The following is a 19,067-nucleotide window of genomic DNA, read 5'->3' on the forward strand; positions in this document are numbered from 1 at the left end:
ATCATTAATGAGTCGCGCATAGTTTGGATAATGAAGTCAAACTCTTTGGGAGTCGCTGGATAATACAATGGCGTACGGGTAAACACTTTTACCGCCAACCGGAAGGATGAATCTAAATTATTTTATACTACTAAGAATGATCCATATTTTTATGATGCGATAAAGTATGTTGATTTCCTTGCTCTTTATCCTGTTTAATTTATAAGAATAAGGGTGCAATAAAACATCTGAGAATCCATGCTTGGAAGGACGATTAGTACAGTACAAATTGCAAGTCCGTGTACAATAATCGTTCATCTAATCGCCTCACAGACCTTCCAACTAACATAACGGATATTCGTTTATTTCTCTTTAAAGTATATAAGCAGTTAAGAGCGCAGAATATATTGAAAAGTTGACAGGACACTTTGATACGTATGAAACGAGAGAAAAAAAGAGATACGCTAATATAACTTAATTTGGGTAAACTCCATTTTGTAATGCATTTTATACATATTATGAATCATTGTAATTAATGTATTATCAAGGGACAATTTGTTTATAAATATTTGGAAGATTTCTTTCTTGTAACTAGTTAAACACTTTTTGTTATATAGAATAAGAATTAAACTTTTGAAAAGCATATTAAAGGCCTTCAATGCCTGCTTGATAATAACAAATCTAATATCCATAGGAATTAGATGGAAATGAATATTTGAAGTATTTTATAACCTTAAATATGTAATGTAAAACCAAATTATCTTCATATAAAGAAAATCGATTGACGATTATTTCTACAAAATATTAATTTTGCGAAAACAATAGCCGATATTAAATGCCAACCATAGAATTTCAAATGTTAAATATTTCGTAAAATCTTATAAATTTAATTACATAATGAAGTAATGTATAATGATGTATCAATATAAAAATCTACATTCGAAGTATATTCCAATAAATTGTATGATAACAATGAATATAAGCCGGTTATGCAATTAAATTCTTTAAATAATTCATTAATCAACCGAATTGCTTAAGAATATATCATATTTTATCTTTTAATTAAAATACATATTATTATAATTTTTATATTAAATTTTTCATAAATACACGTTTCTTTTTATTTATTTATAAAAATTACAATGTATGTGTTATTATTTTAAACATTTCGAGCGTGCACATTATATTGGCAATATGGCGACAAATGTAATGTAGCGGGAGTGTAAATAAGTAAATCTTCACTTACGTACACCTTGGAGTGTAAACAAATAAGCCCGTAAATATTGCCGAAGTTGGTGAAACGTAGGACTATCCAGTCTCCGCGTGTAACTTAATAAAGTGTAGCTTGGGAGCAAGAGAGATAGAGAGCGTGAAAGGAAGATAGGACGCTTGGCAATATACTGACATAAGCTAAACGTATATTGAACTCATCAATTCCCTCTTTTCTTCTTTCATCGTCTTCGCTTGATTTTCTGACATTTTTCATACACGCACCTGGCGACCGTAGCTTCGGACCTCTAGCTTCAACGTATACAAAACCGCGCGCACACGCACACGCGCACGCACACACTAACACACACAAAAACGCACAAAATACACTCGATGTGTGCGCACGCCTGAGAAAATCCCGAGTCCCTTGAGAAATATATCCTGCCCGCCTTCTCGCTTTTCCTCTCACTTATCGTTGCCGTTGCAAGTGGATTGGGAAGAAGCGCGATGGCGATGAATTATGAGCTTTATTGTTATGAGATTTACCCCCATCACTCTTTACTTACTCGCTCTACCTCTCCTACGTGACAAACAGAGAAAATCTGTAAGTATCTTTGGACGCATGCCGCGATGACCTTCCTTGTTTACAGAATCGACCACAGTGAGAAATTGCATCGATATTTCGCTCTTTGCTATAGTCGCTCTTACTACTAGAGCTTCAGTTTTTTTTCTTCTTTTTTTTCTTTCTTTTTACCACTCGCTTTTTATCATCTGTTACTCGTTTTGTAGCTACTTTCATCGACGCATTTTTCACCTCCACATTAGATGCACAAGGTATTGCCGACATTCTCGCTTATATATTGTTTTTGATATAGACGTTGAACGTGGTGTGCCTTAACTCTTAATTTAAATTAAAAATTCTTATCGCTCTAGGAAGCGATTCAACGCATTAAATGAATTAATTAACAAACAGTACTTCATTACAACGAGATATAAACGTTTGAAAATTCAAAGAGTATTTACACAATATGACAGGATATACGTAAATATTAATTAATGCTGATATTACGTATTATATGAGGAGCAACTACTTAAATTTAATGCTCACACTAAAGTTTAGTTTGTTCTTTTCTTTTTCTTTTTCTTTTCCCTCCTAGAAACCAGCCTCCGCATTTATCATTATATGCTAAGTATTGAATTGCAGCCGGCAAAGTTGTTTAATGTTTAGACGATGATACCTTGACGTAGTTAGCCTTGAAACAGACAGCGTCCTTCTATTCTGCTGAGTTCTCATTTCTCGTAAAATATTCGTTTTCAAAGCAATGCAATATAAATATTAATTTTCAAACCAAATTACATCGTTTACATTTTCAGGCGTATTATTTATCATATTTTATATCCTTTTCACTGCAATATGAATATAGATAGAAATCAAAAAATTTTTAAAGCAACGTCATTTTAAAACCTCCAGTGTCTCTTCACATCCTTTCTTTCACGGTCTCCCTTTATTACTATTTTCATATAGAAACGATCCACTCTTTTATTAAGGTCGGCTAATGTATAAATCGATGTTAGGCTTACTTTCTTCTTTGTAATAGTAATGGAGAATATAATGAATAACGGAAGTTTGATAGATAAGGTGCGGTACGTTAAAAAAAACATATCATCATTTATAAATTCATTGCATCATTATATAATCATACTAATTAGGAAATTTCAATTTAATAAAGTATAATCAATAAAATTAACCGAAGCTGAGTGTGCAAATTAAGTAAAAATTTAGGATGTGCAATAATCAAATGGTATCGCACAAATCAATATTGCATTTAAATAATAAAAATTAATATACAATGTGTAGAGATGACCATTTATCTGTATATGAATACAAAAAATATTTGTCAGTTACTTGAGAAATATTTAAAATGCCATTTATTTCCAAAAATATTTCACTTTTTAAACGTGCACGTTTTTATTTCAAAATTATCTTAAAATAATTTCTGTCCGAATGGACAACCACAAATTTGAATAAATACTTTTGAAACAGCCAGTAGGACATCGTTTTCAATAATTTTGATATTATGCAAATTCTAAATTGCAATTGTTTGAATTTCAATTATCTTTTAAAATTTTGAAAATCCTTCAAAATTAAAATAATATTAAAAAAATTTGATTAGAGCTGACAATCAATTAACCGTATTAACCGATATGAAATATGAATATTTATATGTGAATTTGTATTAAAAAAAAAAAAAAAAAAAAAAAAAAAAAAAAAATATATATATTAATTAATTAATTAAAATGTTGTATCCATGTAAAATATCCATACAATACGTAAAAGTATATTCAAAATGCATATGTAGATAAAATCAGAAATGTACTTTTAAAAGATGCGTGGCATCCATATCTACATAAATATGTCAAATTCTGCTTTTAAAATTAGAAAAATACGATTCGATGATTTATAGTTTTTAATTTTTAGCAACAAAAAAATTAAGAATATTCTTGTAATCATTGAGATTAGGCTGTTATCCGTTTTTTTTTTCATTTGGCTTCACAAAAATCATTGCGAAATTTAATGTTTGGAATATGAATAAATCAATGTAAATAAATATTTGTTCGTTTGTTTAAAAATTTTACTTAATCTTTTATAAAAAAATTTAATATTAAATTAAAAATTAGAGGATTAATTACATATATTTTTTAACAATTAGAACACATTAATTTTATTAATTGAATTTCTATTAGATTTGTAAAATGTGCCATTTAATCTTCAACAATTTGCAAGATATTTTCACCTACCAATTTATTATATAATATATATATATATATATATTACATATAATTATTGAAGACATATTAATTATATGATATAGTAAGTTAATTAGTTACAATCGTACCTGTAAAAAAGTATAATTTTGCTTTTTATTTATAACTTTTCTCAATTGTACATATACGCTAGTATCGATGAAAATTTATACTTTTCAAATTTTTATTTTTATTTTTTTATTATTTATTTATTTACTTGTTTGTTTTAGATGAAATTAAAACAATTTTACAACAACTTATCTTCTAAATTAAATATCACTTTTAAATAAAGTTATTGATATAGTGATTTTATGATTAAAGTAGCCGAATATGCTTTCACACAAGCTAAATTTGAATTCCAATATAAATTAGTGTGTCAAACTTGAAATTTTTCTTTGTTTTTATATTAATATTTTTTTAATAATACAATTCAAAATAATAAAAGTGCCATTATATTATTGCATTAGTATGAAATGACGTATCTATTTTATCTATAAAGAAAATAAACAATTGATATAAAATAGTACATAATATCATATTCATAGAATTATGTCAAAGACATAAGTTTATTTAAGCACTTTAATTTGATTATTATTTTATTATTATTATTTTTGATTATTTGATTGTATTATGATAAAACATATATTTGATTATATAGTTGTCTAATAAAATGATGTTTGCGCTTGTTTATCAAAGTTACTTTTAATTTGACTGAGCACCCAAATAATTAAAAGTTTTACTTTATTCTTAATAATAATTATTATTATAAACGCAGGCTAAAGAATTTGCCAAATTTATAAATATAAACAAGAATGTCTTTAAAACTTCTTCTCGCTATCTTATCTTTTTTACATTTCTTATCTTGAGAATTGGAGGATTGTACTCTTTCTTCGTTTCATTATTCTTTTACCTGTAATCTACAGACCCTGATGCTCATCTGGTCTCATTCACCTTCATTCCTTCTTTTCTTGAATTCTGTTACTTCCTCATCTCCCTTTTCCTTAAGAATACATCAACTACATGATATTACCTAAAAATAACATGCTTATATAAAAAATTACAATCTTTAATATTGCCTTTGTTTTCTTGAACTTGATACTGAAAAGTAATTTCCGTAACGGTACAAAAGTATGTACTTATAAAGTGAAATTACAAATTTGATTTTTTACCGTACCATTGTCGTTTAAATTTAATACTCGATGTTTAATTTGTTCCTCTTTCAATTTATCGTTTTATAATATATCACGTAAGATTTGTATGCTTCCATTCTTTTTCAACTTATCGTTTCATTAAATTCCTATTATTGAAAGTATGTCCTATTAGGCGAGATTATTTGAAAATGTATGTATTGCCAAATGTCTAAAGGTATGGATTATGTAATATGTTAAAATAAAATTGCTATTTCACTGCCTTTGCTGGCAATCGGCGATTCGTCATGTTATTCGACATTAACAAGAATATCATGCCATTCGATTTTATTTTCGCAGTACTCGTACATTAATTCCCCTGAGCTTTCTTCCGGCTATGTGTGTGTGCGTGCGTGCGCAAACGGCTGTGTGTACACACATGCGCTTAATCGAATAAAACTCCGAAACCACTTTTGTTACAAACTTCCACAATGTGTCAAATTAAAACAGTAAACTACAATTCTGATTTCCAAGGCTTTATCTATTGATACTATTGAAGATTCGGAAATTTTTATTACTAAATGCAAAGAGGATTTAAAAATATTATTCGAAACCGCGATTGAATTAAGCCAAATGGGAGTTAATTTACAAACTTTAATCATGAGTCTTTAATTTTATAAGATTTAAGAGTAAATTCCGTAGGATTTAAATTCTGTAAGTTTATGCGAACTTTCTTTTCTTTGAGAGTAGAGTCACAGCACCATACCTGTCGATAATGAGCGGATACATTTTTTTTTGTTTTTTTTTTTTTTTGTTTTTTCATCGACTTCTATGTAATATTTCTATGAATATCAATAGAAACCTATGATTGTCTTTACAAATTACGGAGCTTTAAATAAATGCAAATCCATAAACAGATATCGCGTGAAAACTAAACGAATATAAAGCACGCATACACGCATACACGCATACACGCACGCATTAACACACACGCATTAACACACACACTCACATGCGCGCACGTACATTCGCATACACTCTTGGGAATGAATGTATGTATGATATCGTTGGGGTACATTTAAGTGTGAGTTGTTTGGTGCGGCTGTGCGTGCGTGCGCGCGCGCACTTACGTGTATGTAAACACACCTGGGTTCGCATGTCTCAGGGCTTTAGGCAGTACATATCTCGGAAGTGGCAATTTAGGTAAGCCAACGTGGGATTGTATTTCAGGAAGCTACTTTCAAAGCAGGAAATACCTGCGCCCCCCTCCCCTCCATCATGAGTGATGCCGGTTCCTCGCCATCGTTCACTCCTCTCGTTTTGCCGAACTCCTTTCATCGCTTCGTTTGCTCTCTGTGTAAGGAGCAATGGCGCTCCTCGGCTTGAGATACTCGCGCTTTTAAATCTTTCGGTTCATAGAACGGATGGGGAGCGATGTCACGCAATTAACCGTGGCGTGTCTCCTCCGCGCTATCTGTGTACACCCTCGGTCATACACCCGCAAAGGCCGAGCCCCTCTGTCCTGTCCGACTCCTTCTCTCTCACTCGTTTTCCATCTCTTGGTCCACGGGGAATTGACAGCGCGAATGCTGGACAATCGTGATCGGTTATCTCTTGGTGTATACGTATGCGTTTCTGCTCGGTCCGCCCATTCCTAAAGTCTCTCGCCGATAGTGCGTGCATTCGTAAGGAGGAAGGAGAGATGGATAGATAAGGAGGGAGGGAGTATTCAACTTCTTGCCAACGCCGTCGCCAGCGACGACGACAGCTGTCGAGGCTTACAAATTCAATTCAGGGGAAATCGATAATGACTTTTTATAATTAAGTTCTCGCGCTTGCTCTCGCTCTCCATTATGGTACCCCTTCTGTCTCACTCCGCAGGACCTGTCAAGACTCTTTCATTCTCTCTCCGTCTTTATTTCTCCACGTCCCCCCGCACCTCACCCTCCTTTCTATGCGCACTGCTACTAGTACCGACGTAACGCTTTCACCATTGCTGCTGCTGTTGCCGCCATCGTACGTATGCTCGTTTAATTCCTCGTTATCGAAGTTGTGTGTTTTCGTCGTCGCAACGATGTATTTTATAATGTACTCGGTATGTGGCAAAAGTCGAAGGTACAAAAGGAAAATGACGAACGAGCGAGATAATAAAACAGCGAGAGAGAGAGAGAGAGAGAGAGAGTGTGTGTGTGTGTGTGGGAGAGAGAGAGAGAGAGAGAATGGGGAGGGGGCGGGAGGTAGAGAATAAAAGGTTGCGAGAGTGAGAGATGAAAATGGCACACGAAACCAAAAACAGGAGAATGGGAGGTGGATAGAGGCAACGCATGTATAGAGGCGCGAGCGCGCGCGCACGGGCACATACGCAAATAGTCCCGCAGCCCTTATCGATTCTGTCGACACAACCTGCGCTCCGTTAATTCAGCCAAGTTTCGCTGTGCGCACTGCCGAGGACTTGTGTACATTCCCGGCGGTCGGTTCGCGTTTTCCGGTACACCTTTTATATACGAGCAATTATCCGAAAACTTTTGTCTTTTATGTCGTTTCCTCCCCACCCAGCCTCCTACGTCCCATCGGACTTTTCTCCATCTCTCTTTTATTCGACTACAACGGCCTCCGTATACTGACGCACATTGTCAACGCGCGGCCCTTTAAATCCGTTTACCAACGCAGCCACGCAGCCACGTAGCCGGAAGTATCGGTGATAAAAATTCCGGTCGCGATTTTTTTTCCCTCAATCCTCGTGCAAAAGTTGATGAGATTTTTACGGGTCACGCCACACGCGTCAAACCTTTCAAACTTGACTGTTAGTCGAGTGGGCCAAAGGACAAAAGTATTTTTTGGCCCCACTGCTCGTGATTTCTATTTCAATGAGCGTCGATAGCAGTTTAACAGATCGATGCCGTTATTTATCGAGGAACGCGGGAGCTCGGTATTAACGATAAGTGGAGTGCGTTGGAAAATTCCGTCTCGGTGGTGAAAAATGCATTAAAGGGTAATGGCGTGTTATCGTAATGAATAATTTAAGACCAATTTTTTGACTATTCAGTTTTTTCATGTCTGCTCGTGAATATAATGATTTCTACCCTTCTGCTCAACTTTTGTATGTTGCGAAAGTAAAATTTCTTATCCACGAGCGTTATATCTAGAATCATCCCGTAGCAATTATTTCTATTAGTCACATTTAGAATTTCGCATGCGACACTAATGACTTTTCTCAGTAACGTGGCTCGAATACGAAAATCATCGAAGAAACAAAGGAGAACGTTTATTTATAATATAAGCACCTACCATTTAAGGATTTTATAATCTTATTAAATTACGTAAGGGATAAATATGTTCTGCAAATACCCAAATGCTCGGTCCTTATTTGACCAGCGACGAGTAATTATTCTTATTGCATCAAGCCACCTCATTAGTCAAATTCGTTTAATCTCGTCCAGTCGCAAAGTTCAATAACAGAATTTCAAAAAGTTCAGATTGCCTTATCTTTACGACAAGGTAGTTTACCAATCCAAAAGGAAGTACGAGACAATTCCCATCATTAGCTTTCAACTAGAGACAAGATCTACAGTTCGAATTCAGGTTGTGCTCCATTCTCCACAAACAACTCCATTCGATGTAAAAGACATAAATCCATTGGGCTTTGAAAGTAAGACTCGGTCCGTAAAACGACTAAATCATATGCCAACGGTGTATCTATTGCTGGTAATTTTAACATTTACGCAATTCGCAATCGATATGGCAAAGTATAATTAATAGCTTGGGCAGCTTTGTATTTGCAATGATTCTGAATATTTAGATTTTTCAACTTGAAGTTCTCAATCTTTATGATCGATGCATAAATTTACTTATTCTAATATATCGAGCGCATAATTCTTTACGTAAATAAATACTACTTCATTCCTTAGAATGTCTTGGAAATAAGTTATATTTTCGAAACAAAAAAAGAAGAAAAAAAAAAGAGAGAAAAAAAATGAAGAAGAAGAAATGAAGAAAGAAAACAAAAAGAACAAAAGCAAAAACAGTAGAATAACAGCACTTACAATAATATGATTAGGCTGTATACGAGTGCCATTCTATTCTATTTTTGCATTTTTAAAAATTTCTATTTAATGTTCTATTTCAATGGCATTTGCTGTACATTTATGTTCGCTTAAGAGTTTAAAGTAGGATAACTCAAAAAATGATTTAAGGCTCGATAAATTCTGAGCTTGTTTATGGCACATAAATATAATTACTTTCTATACTTAAAATTGAAAAGATGTATATCCACTTAATTACCAACAATATAAAAGTAATTGAAAATAATTAAAAAAAAAAAAAAAAAAAAAAAAAAAAAAAAAAAAAAAAAAAAAAAAAAAAAAAAAATTTATAAATGAAAAATCAATGTTTTCAACGTTTTTAGGAATTAACTTTGTTTTTCCATTATTATTATTACAATGCATTATATATATATATATATATATATATATATATATATATATCTAAAAAATGAAAAAAAAATAATAAAAAAAAAAAACTCCTGTTACTATTACACTATTAACTTTATTAATAATATGATATAAAATACAGTCGATCGAAAGCTCTTCAAAGAAGAATAATTTTTTGTTTATCAGCCATACTTTTTCTAAAAGTACATTAAAACCATAACGATATCTTAGCGGCAATATTTTTTTGTTTGTTAAAAATAATCATAAATCCGTCTAAAGTCATAGATTGTGTATGGTTTTTGCAATCTTAGGAATGAAAAGTCTTCTTAATAGAGCATACGGACTTTCATAAAATTTTGAATTTGAATCTTTAAATGTTAATTTGTACAGAAATTGCAAATTACACTGTTCGCCAAAGCACACGCACATGCAAAACCAAAGAGCATATATGAATTTATAGTAAAATATTAAAAAAAAAAAATTACAAAAAAAAAAACATAAAACTAAAAAAAAAAAAACAAAAAAAACAACGCGACAACTGTTTAACCAATAATTAATAACAAACTGCTTAGTATGATAAACTAAGCCCGGTATTCCGCTCAGACTCTCTTTATATTTTTATTCTATTTGCTTGGAAAGTCTCCAATCACTCGAATCATACTTAACGTTGCAGCCTCACCAAACAGCACACAGTTACCTCCTCTGATATAGAAAGCGTTGGTTTACCAAAGCTATTGAGTTGCAGCGGCATGGCTAGAGTACAACCTACAACAATTCTGCCAAAATAAGCGAGCACCACCCACCTACTCTAAATTGAATCAGGCAACGTTTCTCCATTTAGAGCTCTAGTACTTGTTTAATCGCCGGCCACTGCAAAATATTTTCTTTACCAAAAAAGCAAATTAAATTTTAACACCGTATATCGCTTAATTTCTCTCGGCACAGTTTTTCCAAACGATTACTTTATTTCAATATCCCATTGCAATCTCTAATAATAGGAATTTTTTTCTTTTTTTTTTTGCAATAGTTGAATAACTCATTCGCCTATCACAGTGGATTGATTTATGAATATTGCTCGGTTTTATTTATTTATTTATTATTATTTTTTTTCTACTTTTTTTCTTCTTCTTCTTTCTTTTCTTTTATGCTACATTTCAAAGAAATACAGTCGTTATAATAGTACTGTTAGTATAGAGATCCTTTTCCTCCATTTAAAAATATTTTCTTTATTTCTTGTGCATAAACGCATAACTGTTGCGAGCTTCAATGAGTAAAGTCAATTTTAAATTGTAAATTAAAATTGACGTTGCAGCTTCGTAGTTTTAACAGCACATCCAAGCAAAAGGAATATTTATACCAGAATTACATTATAACGTTCGAAGTAAAAACAGACAGTAATAACAAAAAAGTTATTGCAGTCTCTGAAAAATCCGATAGTTACTTTTGTTTCTTACCCTCATTGGTTGTTCTTTTTCTTTTAATTCTTACGCAACAAAAGTGATGTTGATGCACATAAGAGGCAGGGAACCTTGAAATGCTTGGCTACGGTTTCATTGGATCCCTTCCGTATTACGTGTATCTCGACGGCAGCTTTTGTAGTTCGCCTGCGGGTATTGTGAGACGTTCTCCCCCCCCTCCCTCCCTCGCCACCCATCACTTCCCCTCTCCACCGTCTCTCTCTCTCTCTCTCTCTCTCTCTCTCTCTCTCTCTCTGTGTGTTCTACCACCTTCATTTACTCAATTCGCTCGCCTTCTTGCGTTTGGTCTTGTTTTCTCCATAAGACTCATAGCGAAGAACCACAAGACTGTCTCGTGCAAATAACAAACAAGTACGTACAATCTTAGGTTACTCGTTCACGTAAGGATACTACTTGATTTTAGGATTTGTACGGAAACAGCTATGCTTCGAATCAGTGGTTTCATTTAAACTCTGTCTCTCCCACTCTCTTTCTCTCTCTCTCTCTCTCTCTCTCACTCCTTCTCCTCCTTCGCTTCACTCTCTCTCCCTCCCTTTCATCCCGTTCACTCGTCAAAAATTCATTAATTTCGGGATAAAAATATATTTACAGGGATGAAAGCAATGTACGCGAAAAGAAAAGGTATGAATATATTTTCTGTATATTTGAATATGGAAAATATTGAAAAAGTCCCGAAAAGAAAGTGACAGCACAAGAAAGAATGGTAAACTTCTTATTCATGAGAGCATATGAAATCATATTGTGCTAATGCTTTTTCCTCTACTCAGGATATTATTTATGTATATTCTGCCAAGTTAAAATTTTAATAATAATTACAATAATAGTTTATTGAATTTTTAATAACTTTAGCTATTATGTAAGCAAAACAATTTTCGTCTTATTAAATATAATAAATATACGTATTAAAAATTGTGCAACTATTAAAATATCTGTATTATTATTATTATTATTATTTTTTTTTTTTTTCATTAATCATGATTATTTTAGAAGAAAATTGTAGAATAATTTGGTACAAATTCTTTACTTTTACTTAAAGCGTAATGAATACTAAATAAAAATATTGTTAATAAAGATTTAACACAGTCATATATCCAAATTTATTTTAAAGAACATTTGCTTTGGACAGTAGTTTAATGGTTAATTAAAAGATAATTAGTTTAAATAGTAATATTATCGGGTGTACACGTATTGGTTATTCTCGTGGGAAATCTAAAATTTCCAATTAAATTAATAATCATGGATAATAATAATAGGCTGGCTTATGGTAAAATATTTTATAAAATTTGTAACAGAAATAAATACATTTTTAGATAGCATATATATTTTATACGACCGACATGTATGTATAACCAAACGATATAAAACGAAAAATTTGTTGTAGATAATTACAATATACAGAATTAAAATATCTATTATTAAAATAGTATATGAAATTATTAGTCGTGTGTGTAATATTGTATTGGTATTTTCAAATACTATGTTTGAATATGAGATTTTGCCCTTGAAGTTTGTTTAACTATTTTTTTTTTTTTTTTTTCTTGTGTAGCATCCTAGAAGCAAACAAATGAATCTTAATTGTAGTTATTTTTTCTTTAATGAAACATATATTATTCAGGAACTTTGCTGCTTAAAAGTTGTGAGGAGACAAAAGCAATAAAAAACGATATTTTTCATATAAAAATTATTTATCCACCATTATTGTTAGAACAAAGTTTTAAAGAGTTTATTTTGAATAAATATGGATGTATGTGGGTTTCTCGTTAACTAGTAACTGGATATCTAGTTTTTACCAAAAAGCTATTCAGTTATTACTTTGTGCTCTTTTCTCCGCGAACTTCATTGTACTGATGTTCTTATAATTTGTGCGTCCTTCAACGCACACTCACCATACCGTGCGCACTCGCCTTATACCTCCCGTCTCCCCACCCCCGTTACCGTCGCCGCAAACACACTCGACCTCCCTTGAGCAGATGAAGAGATTACATTCACCGTCTGCCTCTCCGCCCCTCACACACACACATGCGCGCGCGCGCTCGTACTGCCCCCCCCTCTCTCTCTCTCTCTCTCACGACATATCGGCGCATGGCCATAACCATTGCTGTGCAACTAGCGAACTACGATCTACGAGAGGAATACGAGAAAAGGATGACATGGGAGTAAGCAGGACGCGAGGCAGGTAAAGGACCGCGAGACGGCGGTAGTCAAGTTCGTGACGCACAACATCGAGCCCTGGGAAGTCCCCGAGCGAGAAAACAACCCGCGACTCCCTCGCGCTTACATACAAATACAAATATGTACCTGGAGCGAATGTGGGTGCCCGAGCGCATGCGTCCGCATACGTACTCGTTTGATCATGCACGCAAACATACTTGGCGCGCGTATGCACGTGCGTACCAAAGCATCCTTGAGCACATGTATATTCATACGGTATCCTCCGACAAACTCCAGATCACTTTTCAAATTTGCAATTACCGCGCGTCGAAAATGCACGTACCTACAGACACGGTAATTTGAAACTCTTAACCATAGATGTATTTGCACAAGCAAATTTTAAGTTTATTTCGGCTCTTCTTTCTCAAATTAGCTCTGAATAATTACTTCTTTTATTTTCTATTTTCTCCATACATTGACCTCTCTCACTCACTCCACCATACTATCTCTCTTTTGCTCTCTGCAATCTTTCGTGTTCACACTTTGTATAATAAACTATTAAATATAAAATGAAAAGGGCTGAAAAGATTAAATGTAAACTAACCTTTTTCATAAGTCAACTAAGTATTTAACTATACGGTGATAAATTATCGACCAGCAGAAATGGAAAAACTAGCTTTTTGATTGCAAATCTAATTTTGATTGCGAAACTTTTTTTCTTCCAACCCCCCCCCCTTTTTTTATATTAAGCTTTTGAAAATTATTCTTTGATTTATTGACATTACTGCGAATGACCGCTCAAGTGCACAATTTTACACATTGGTGAATTTGTCAAGTGATAAATGTAAATGGCTGTACTGTAGGTAGGGTGTACGGAAGGTGACAGGGTAACAAAGTTGAAAGAGAAAAAGAAGCGTTATTGTTCAACGTAACATGAAATTTGAAATTGTATCCTCTCAAAGTGGTGAATTTGATCCTTATCTGACCGACATTTAGAATATTTAAAGACTGAGTCTAGATTAAATTCGTTTAATTTCATCTTTAGATTAGATTTTTAAGATGATATTTTTAAGAATTTTTTTTTTTTTTTTTTTTTTTTTTTTTTATAATTCACATTGAGTTCACGACACGACATATTGTACACGATTTTATATTTAACAATTAATGATAATCTAATAAAGTGTATGCTTTATTGGATTCAATTATCGTGTGGAATAGTGAAATGAAGTAATAGCATAGATTTTTAATAAATTCAATGAGTAAGATTTTTACTTTTGCGCTCACAAAAACAAATGAACAATCATAGATCTTCGTCTCATTTCATCATAAAGTAAATTAATACAATGATCGTGAATACGAAAGAACGGTACACTGAAACAGTAGAATACGAATAGTAAAGTAAATATAAATAATTAATCTATTTTATTAATAATAGAATTTTTTATCAATCAAAGTGTGAAAATTAAAATCTCCATTTCTCTTAAATCTATTTAATTAAGACTTGTATTAAAAAATTTTTAATATAACAATACATAAAATACGTCTTTTAATAGTATGAAAATTATCAGAGCATCGTATTCTGAGTAATTTATAATATTATATGGAGTGCTTAATTAAAACGAAAGTGCATGACTGATCCAGTAATTTAGTAATTTCGTTTTTTTAAGTGAAAGCGGGAAGAGAGAGAGAGAGAGAGAGAGAGGAATAACATAATTAATGAACAAATTTATTTTCAATTTTATTTATGTATGCAAGTCTTATTCGTCATTATGTTAATAAGCATTTTATTCACAATAGAATTCTCTAATAGTATAGCCAATTAACGAGAAAAATATTAAATACAACCAAGAAGAACAGTCGTTTATATTAATATAAAGTTATTATTAACACAGCCTTTCCCCCTCCCCACCCACGCCTCTCACACTCTCCCACTCTCTCACTCTCTCGCGCAATTTAATAAGCAAATTTAGAGAAACGTGCAATTATTTAAAAGTTTTATCTCAATAATAAAAAGTTAAAGAAGCAACGACGATCATATTTGTAAAGAAATATATAGAAAGTGCGTCTTTAATATTACTCTAGGACAATAATAATTGAGAAAAAAATGTTGATTAATGGATAAATAATTATTCTAAACATGAGAAAGTTAAATAAAAATATCTCTTAAGTTTAAAAAAAAACTTCTTTTACAAAACACCAAATAACAAATGATCCGATGGAGTTTTTAATTTTCTTATCATTATTCTTGAATTTTTTATGCCATTCTTCGATAGAAAAGTTTCTCAAACGTTTTGCAAAGCAGAAATACATGAAAGAAACAAAACTTTTGAAATATCAGTGTATATATTTCTGTATGCATGTTTGTATGCATGAATGTATGTAATAATAAAAGCATTCGTAGGGTGAATTTTAACAAACTGTAATGGGAAAAAATTTGAAAAAATCACTTAGCCCAGCAGAAGGAACAGTTTGTTAAAGAAGTTGGGTGGGGGTTTGGGGTTGGGTGGGGGGGGGGGGGGGGGGGGGGGGGGGAGATATTGTTATTGGGCAACCCTCTAAACGAAACGAAGAATAGTATTGTGCGCGGTGAAGAATCTCTTGCCAATGAGCCAAAGTAGTCTCTGTTTCGGCTATTTTAACGGTATCGAGCCTTGAACAATACCTTTGGAAATTGCCAATTCCATTCGCCGAAATGCCAAAATGCACATCAGCCGTGCCCATTGGAATTTAGATCAATCAGGCGGCACTAGCTTACTCAACCTCTAGCCATTAACGAATAAACCGACGGTGTTGTTCTCCCTCGGCATAGGCAATAGTCTGCGCGGTACTGGGTCTGCCCGAGTCGACGCCATCCCCGAGTCGGGGTGCCGAGCCCCTGCGACTGGCTGTCGCGAGGATACCGAGCCCCGACTACCTTGTGAACATCACCGAGGGCACGAGCAAGGAGGCGAGCGACGGACTGCGGGAGGTGCGTTTCCTGGCGAGTCTCGCCGATCCCAACCTCGCCCGGGTCCTCGGACTCGTGCGTGACGCCGAGCCCTCGAGGCCCTGGACGATCATCGAGTACACGGAGCTCGGCGACCTCGCCCACTACCTCCAGTACAGCGAGCCCCTCGTCGGCACCCAACGGCCAAGTTGCACCGTCAACTTCATCAGGTGAAGGCTGCCTGTCCCACTGCACCTCGCCTCGGCGAATCAATTTAAGGTCGATAAGCACACGCGCCGGCAACACTCGCCTCGTGGCACTTTTATCAATTAGCTTATCTTAAGATAATGATAAGGGCCCCGCTGGCCTCGCGATTTATCTTTTGTTTTATTTAAGCCGGCGATACGACTCCTTTTGCACTATCGTCCACTCTATTATTCGACCGTCCCGCGCGACACTTTGAAGGTCCTCGGCAACGAGGACAGCCATGCCATCTGGGTAGTGGGAAGGTGTAATTTTCTTCTCATCTTCGGCATCTCTCGCCCTTCATATATTTGGCAGTAATAGCGACTGCGAAGTACGCCGAGGGAAATTGCTCTTTAATTTAGAGAATTTCATGCCTGTGTTTTGCCGATGATGGTGTTGATAGTTTTCTGTGACGTATTTAATATCAATGAAATCGGTCGCTTATTCGGTCGGTGAGAGATTTTTTTAATTTACACGATTTTTTAAATTTACAGAATAAAAAATAAAACTTAATTCCGAAAAATTAATTAAATTAGAGTCGATTTATTTTTTTCGGCCGATCGTATATTCTTTACCATTCTCGGTCAATTGACTTCATTTGCTATGTCTCGCGAGAAACTGACGAAAAGTTGATTAAGAATAAATTATTTCCATATCCTAGGTATATTGAACTCGGCGCAGCCACAAGCCTTGGACGAATATCGCCATGTCGAATCAATTGATTTATGTAATTTATCATCAACGTCAGCGTCGCCATTATCGCGTAATATTTTCTTCATAAGACTCCATAAGACGAATAATGTTGTGGAATTGAACAATTTTATCTCGTTTGAATCGCCAATTCCCATTAATTTAATGAACAACGGCATTCATAAATTCTTAGTGCAACTCAACGCAGAGTGGCTAATAATTCTCGAACAATCAAGATTAACGACACTCCGTAAATAATCGAAGATAAATAATCCTATGAATTTTAATAGAAAAATGAATGGCTAATAACGGCGCTCCAAATCAATCGCTAAGAAAATCTTATTGTCAGCCGTTACGGCTCATTAAACGATGGCCACTCGCTACTTGTCGCATAAAATAGCTTTACAAACTGCTGGATAAACCCTAATGATGAATCTTGTCGTTTGGTCACAGTCAAAGCTGCCTGTTGTACATGGGGACGCAAATAGCATCGGCCATGCGCTACCTGGAGTCAAAGAACCTCGTGCACAAAGATCTGGCCGCCCGGAATTGCCTCCTCGGTAGATGTTACACTGTCAAGGTTACAGATATTGCCATGTGCAGCGACTTGTACAAGAAAGATTACAGTGACATCGGCGGACGACCTCCAGCACCAATCAGGTGGCTGCCCTGGGAGAGCATATTGCTGGTAAGATTTTAACAACAGTAACGACAGGTGGCCGATAAGGTTAATGGGAAAGGGCAATTCAAATAGAAATCATTCGTCGTAGTAAATTTTTACTGCTCGAGCCCTCTTCAATTGGTTCAATAATGTCGACAGAAAATTCATGGTCTTTGTGAGAATGCACATTGACAATAATAGAGAATTTCAAAAATTTTACCTTCAATGCCTTTAATGCTTATCGCATGCTAATTAATGCCTATTAACGGCTAATATTAACGGCTTTCTCTATCCCTTTTTTTTTCTTTTTTTTTTTTTTTTTTTTTTTTTTTTTTTTCTTCAGGATCGATACACTTGCTCCAGCACTGTTTGGTCATTTGCGGTAACGTTTTGGGAAATAATGGGTTTTGCAAGAGAAAAACCATTTCAACATTTAACAAATGAGCAGGTTATACAAAATGCCGAGCTTATGTATTACGGAGGTGAATTGCAAGTGAGTGGATGGTGTTTCTTATTGCATTAAATATAAAATTCAAATGTTAAAAATATAGAGCTCGTGATATTGAGATGAAAAATGAAATCATTGTTAAGCTTCTTGAATCTTTCAATGCTGAAGAATTGTCGTTTTTTATTAAATCTTGTGTCGTTGAAATAATCAATTTTTTCAAATCAGTTAAAGCTTGTGAATTCGTTTTTTTTTTTTCTTTTTCTTATTTATCTATTTAATTCGTTCGTTTGTTTGTTTGTTTGTCTGTTTGTTCGTTTGTTTTTTAGGTCCTCTTACCGAAACCAATGATGTGCCCCGATAATGTATACAAAGTCATATGTTCATGCTGGAAGAGAGACGAATCAGTTCGACCAACCTTCAAAGAGATTTACTCGTTCCTCAAGAATGTTACGGCGGATTATCGACCCGGAGCATAATCATAGCCGACTGTGATATCGAAGAGAGAAAAAAGAAAGAAAAGAAAAAAAAAGAAAGGGAAAAACAAAAAAAACAAAAAAAAAAAACAAAAAAACAAAAAAAAACAGAAGAAATAAATAAATAATAATACAATCGATCGTCGATGATCTAACGAAATTGAATGAAAATGCATTTTCGAAGGTATAAGCAGCAAAGCAAGCATTGCAGGGTGAAAACAACGTGTGCATAGCGATATATTTATATATGTGTATGTATGTATGTATGGGTATAAGCGCGCAAGCAAACACACATGTATGCCCATGAGTGTTTGCGTGTTTGCTGTTTATGTATGTATATGTATATACGTATATATCGTCGCCATTTTACCTCGGATGACTAAAGTTGAGACTCCAGACTCGATACTGCAACCGTACAATCGTTAAGTTTATACATGCGTGAAA

General features: G+C 34.0%; 1 protein-coding gene across 1 annotated transcript; it reads left to right on the plus strand.

Annotated features, from left to right (window-relative positions):
* Positions 1-15,979: 15,979 nt before the first annotated feature.
* Positions 15,980-18,672, plus strand: LOC105360502 (discoidin domain-containing receptor 2-like). Its single transcript, XM_011497409.1, has 4 exons — positions 15,980-16,335; positions 17,495-17,729; positions 18,046-18,195; positions 18,477-18,672. The coding sequence occupies exons 2-4, from the start codon at positions 17,514-17,516 to the stop codon at positions 18,624-18,626; spliced, it is 516 nt and encodes a 171-aa protein (XP_011495711.1). The 5' UTR covers positions 15,980-16,335; positions 17,495-17,513; the 3' UTR covers positions 18,627-18,672.
* Positions 18,673-19,067: the final 395 nt, after the last annotated feature.

Source organism: Ceratosolen solmsi, unplaced genomic scaffold (assembly GCF_000503995.2).
Source record: "Ceratosolen solmsi marchali unplaced genomic scaffold, CerSol_1.0 scaffold47, whole genome shotgun sequence".
Taxonomy (NCBI): domain Eukaryota; kingdom Metazoa; phylum Arthropoda; class Insecta; order Hymenoptera; family Agaonidae; genus Ceratosolen; species Ceratosolen solmsi.

Coding starts and splice junctions, on each gene's coding strand:
- LOC105360502 (XM_011497409.1), top strand. CDS start 17,514: ATGGGGACGCAAATAGCATCGGCCATGCGCTACCTGGAGTCAAAGAAC. Junction 17,730..18,045: donor CCTGGGAGAGCATATTGCTG/GTAAGATTTTAA, acceptor TTTTTTCTTCAG/GATCGATACACTTGCTCCAG. Junction 18,196..18,476: donor ATTACGGAGGTGAATTGCAA/GTGAGTGGATGG, acceptor TTTGTTTTTTAG/GTCCTCTTACCGAAACCAAT.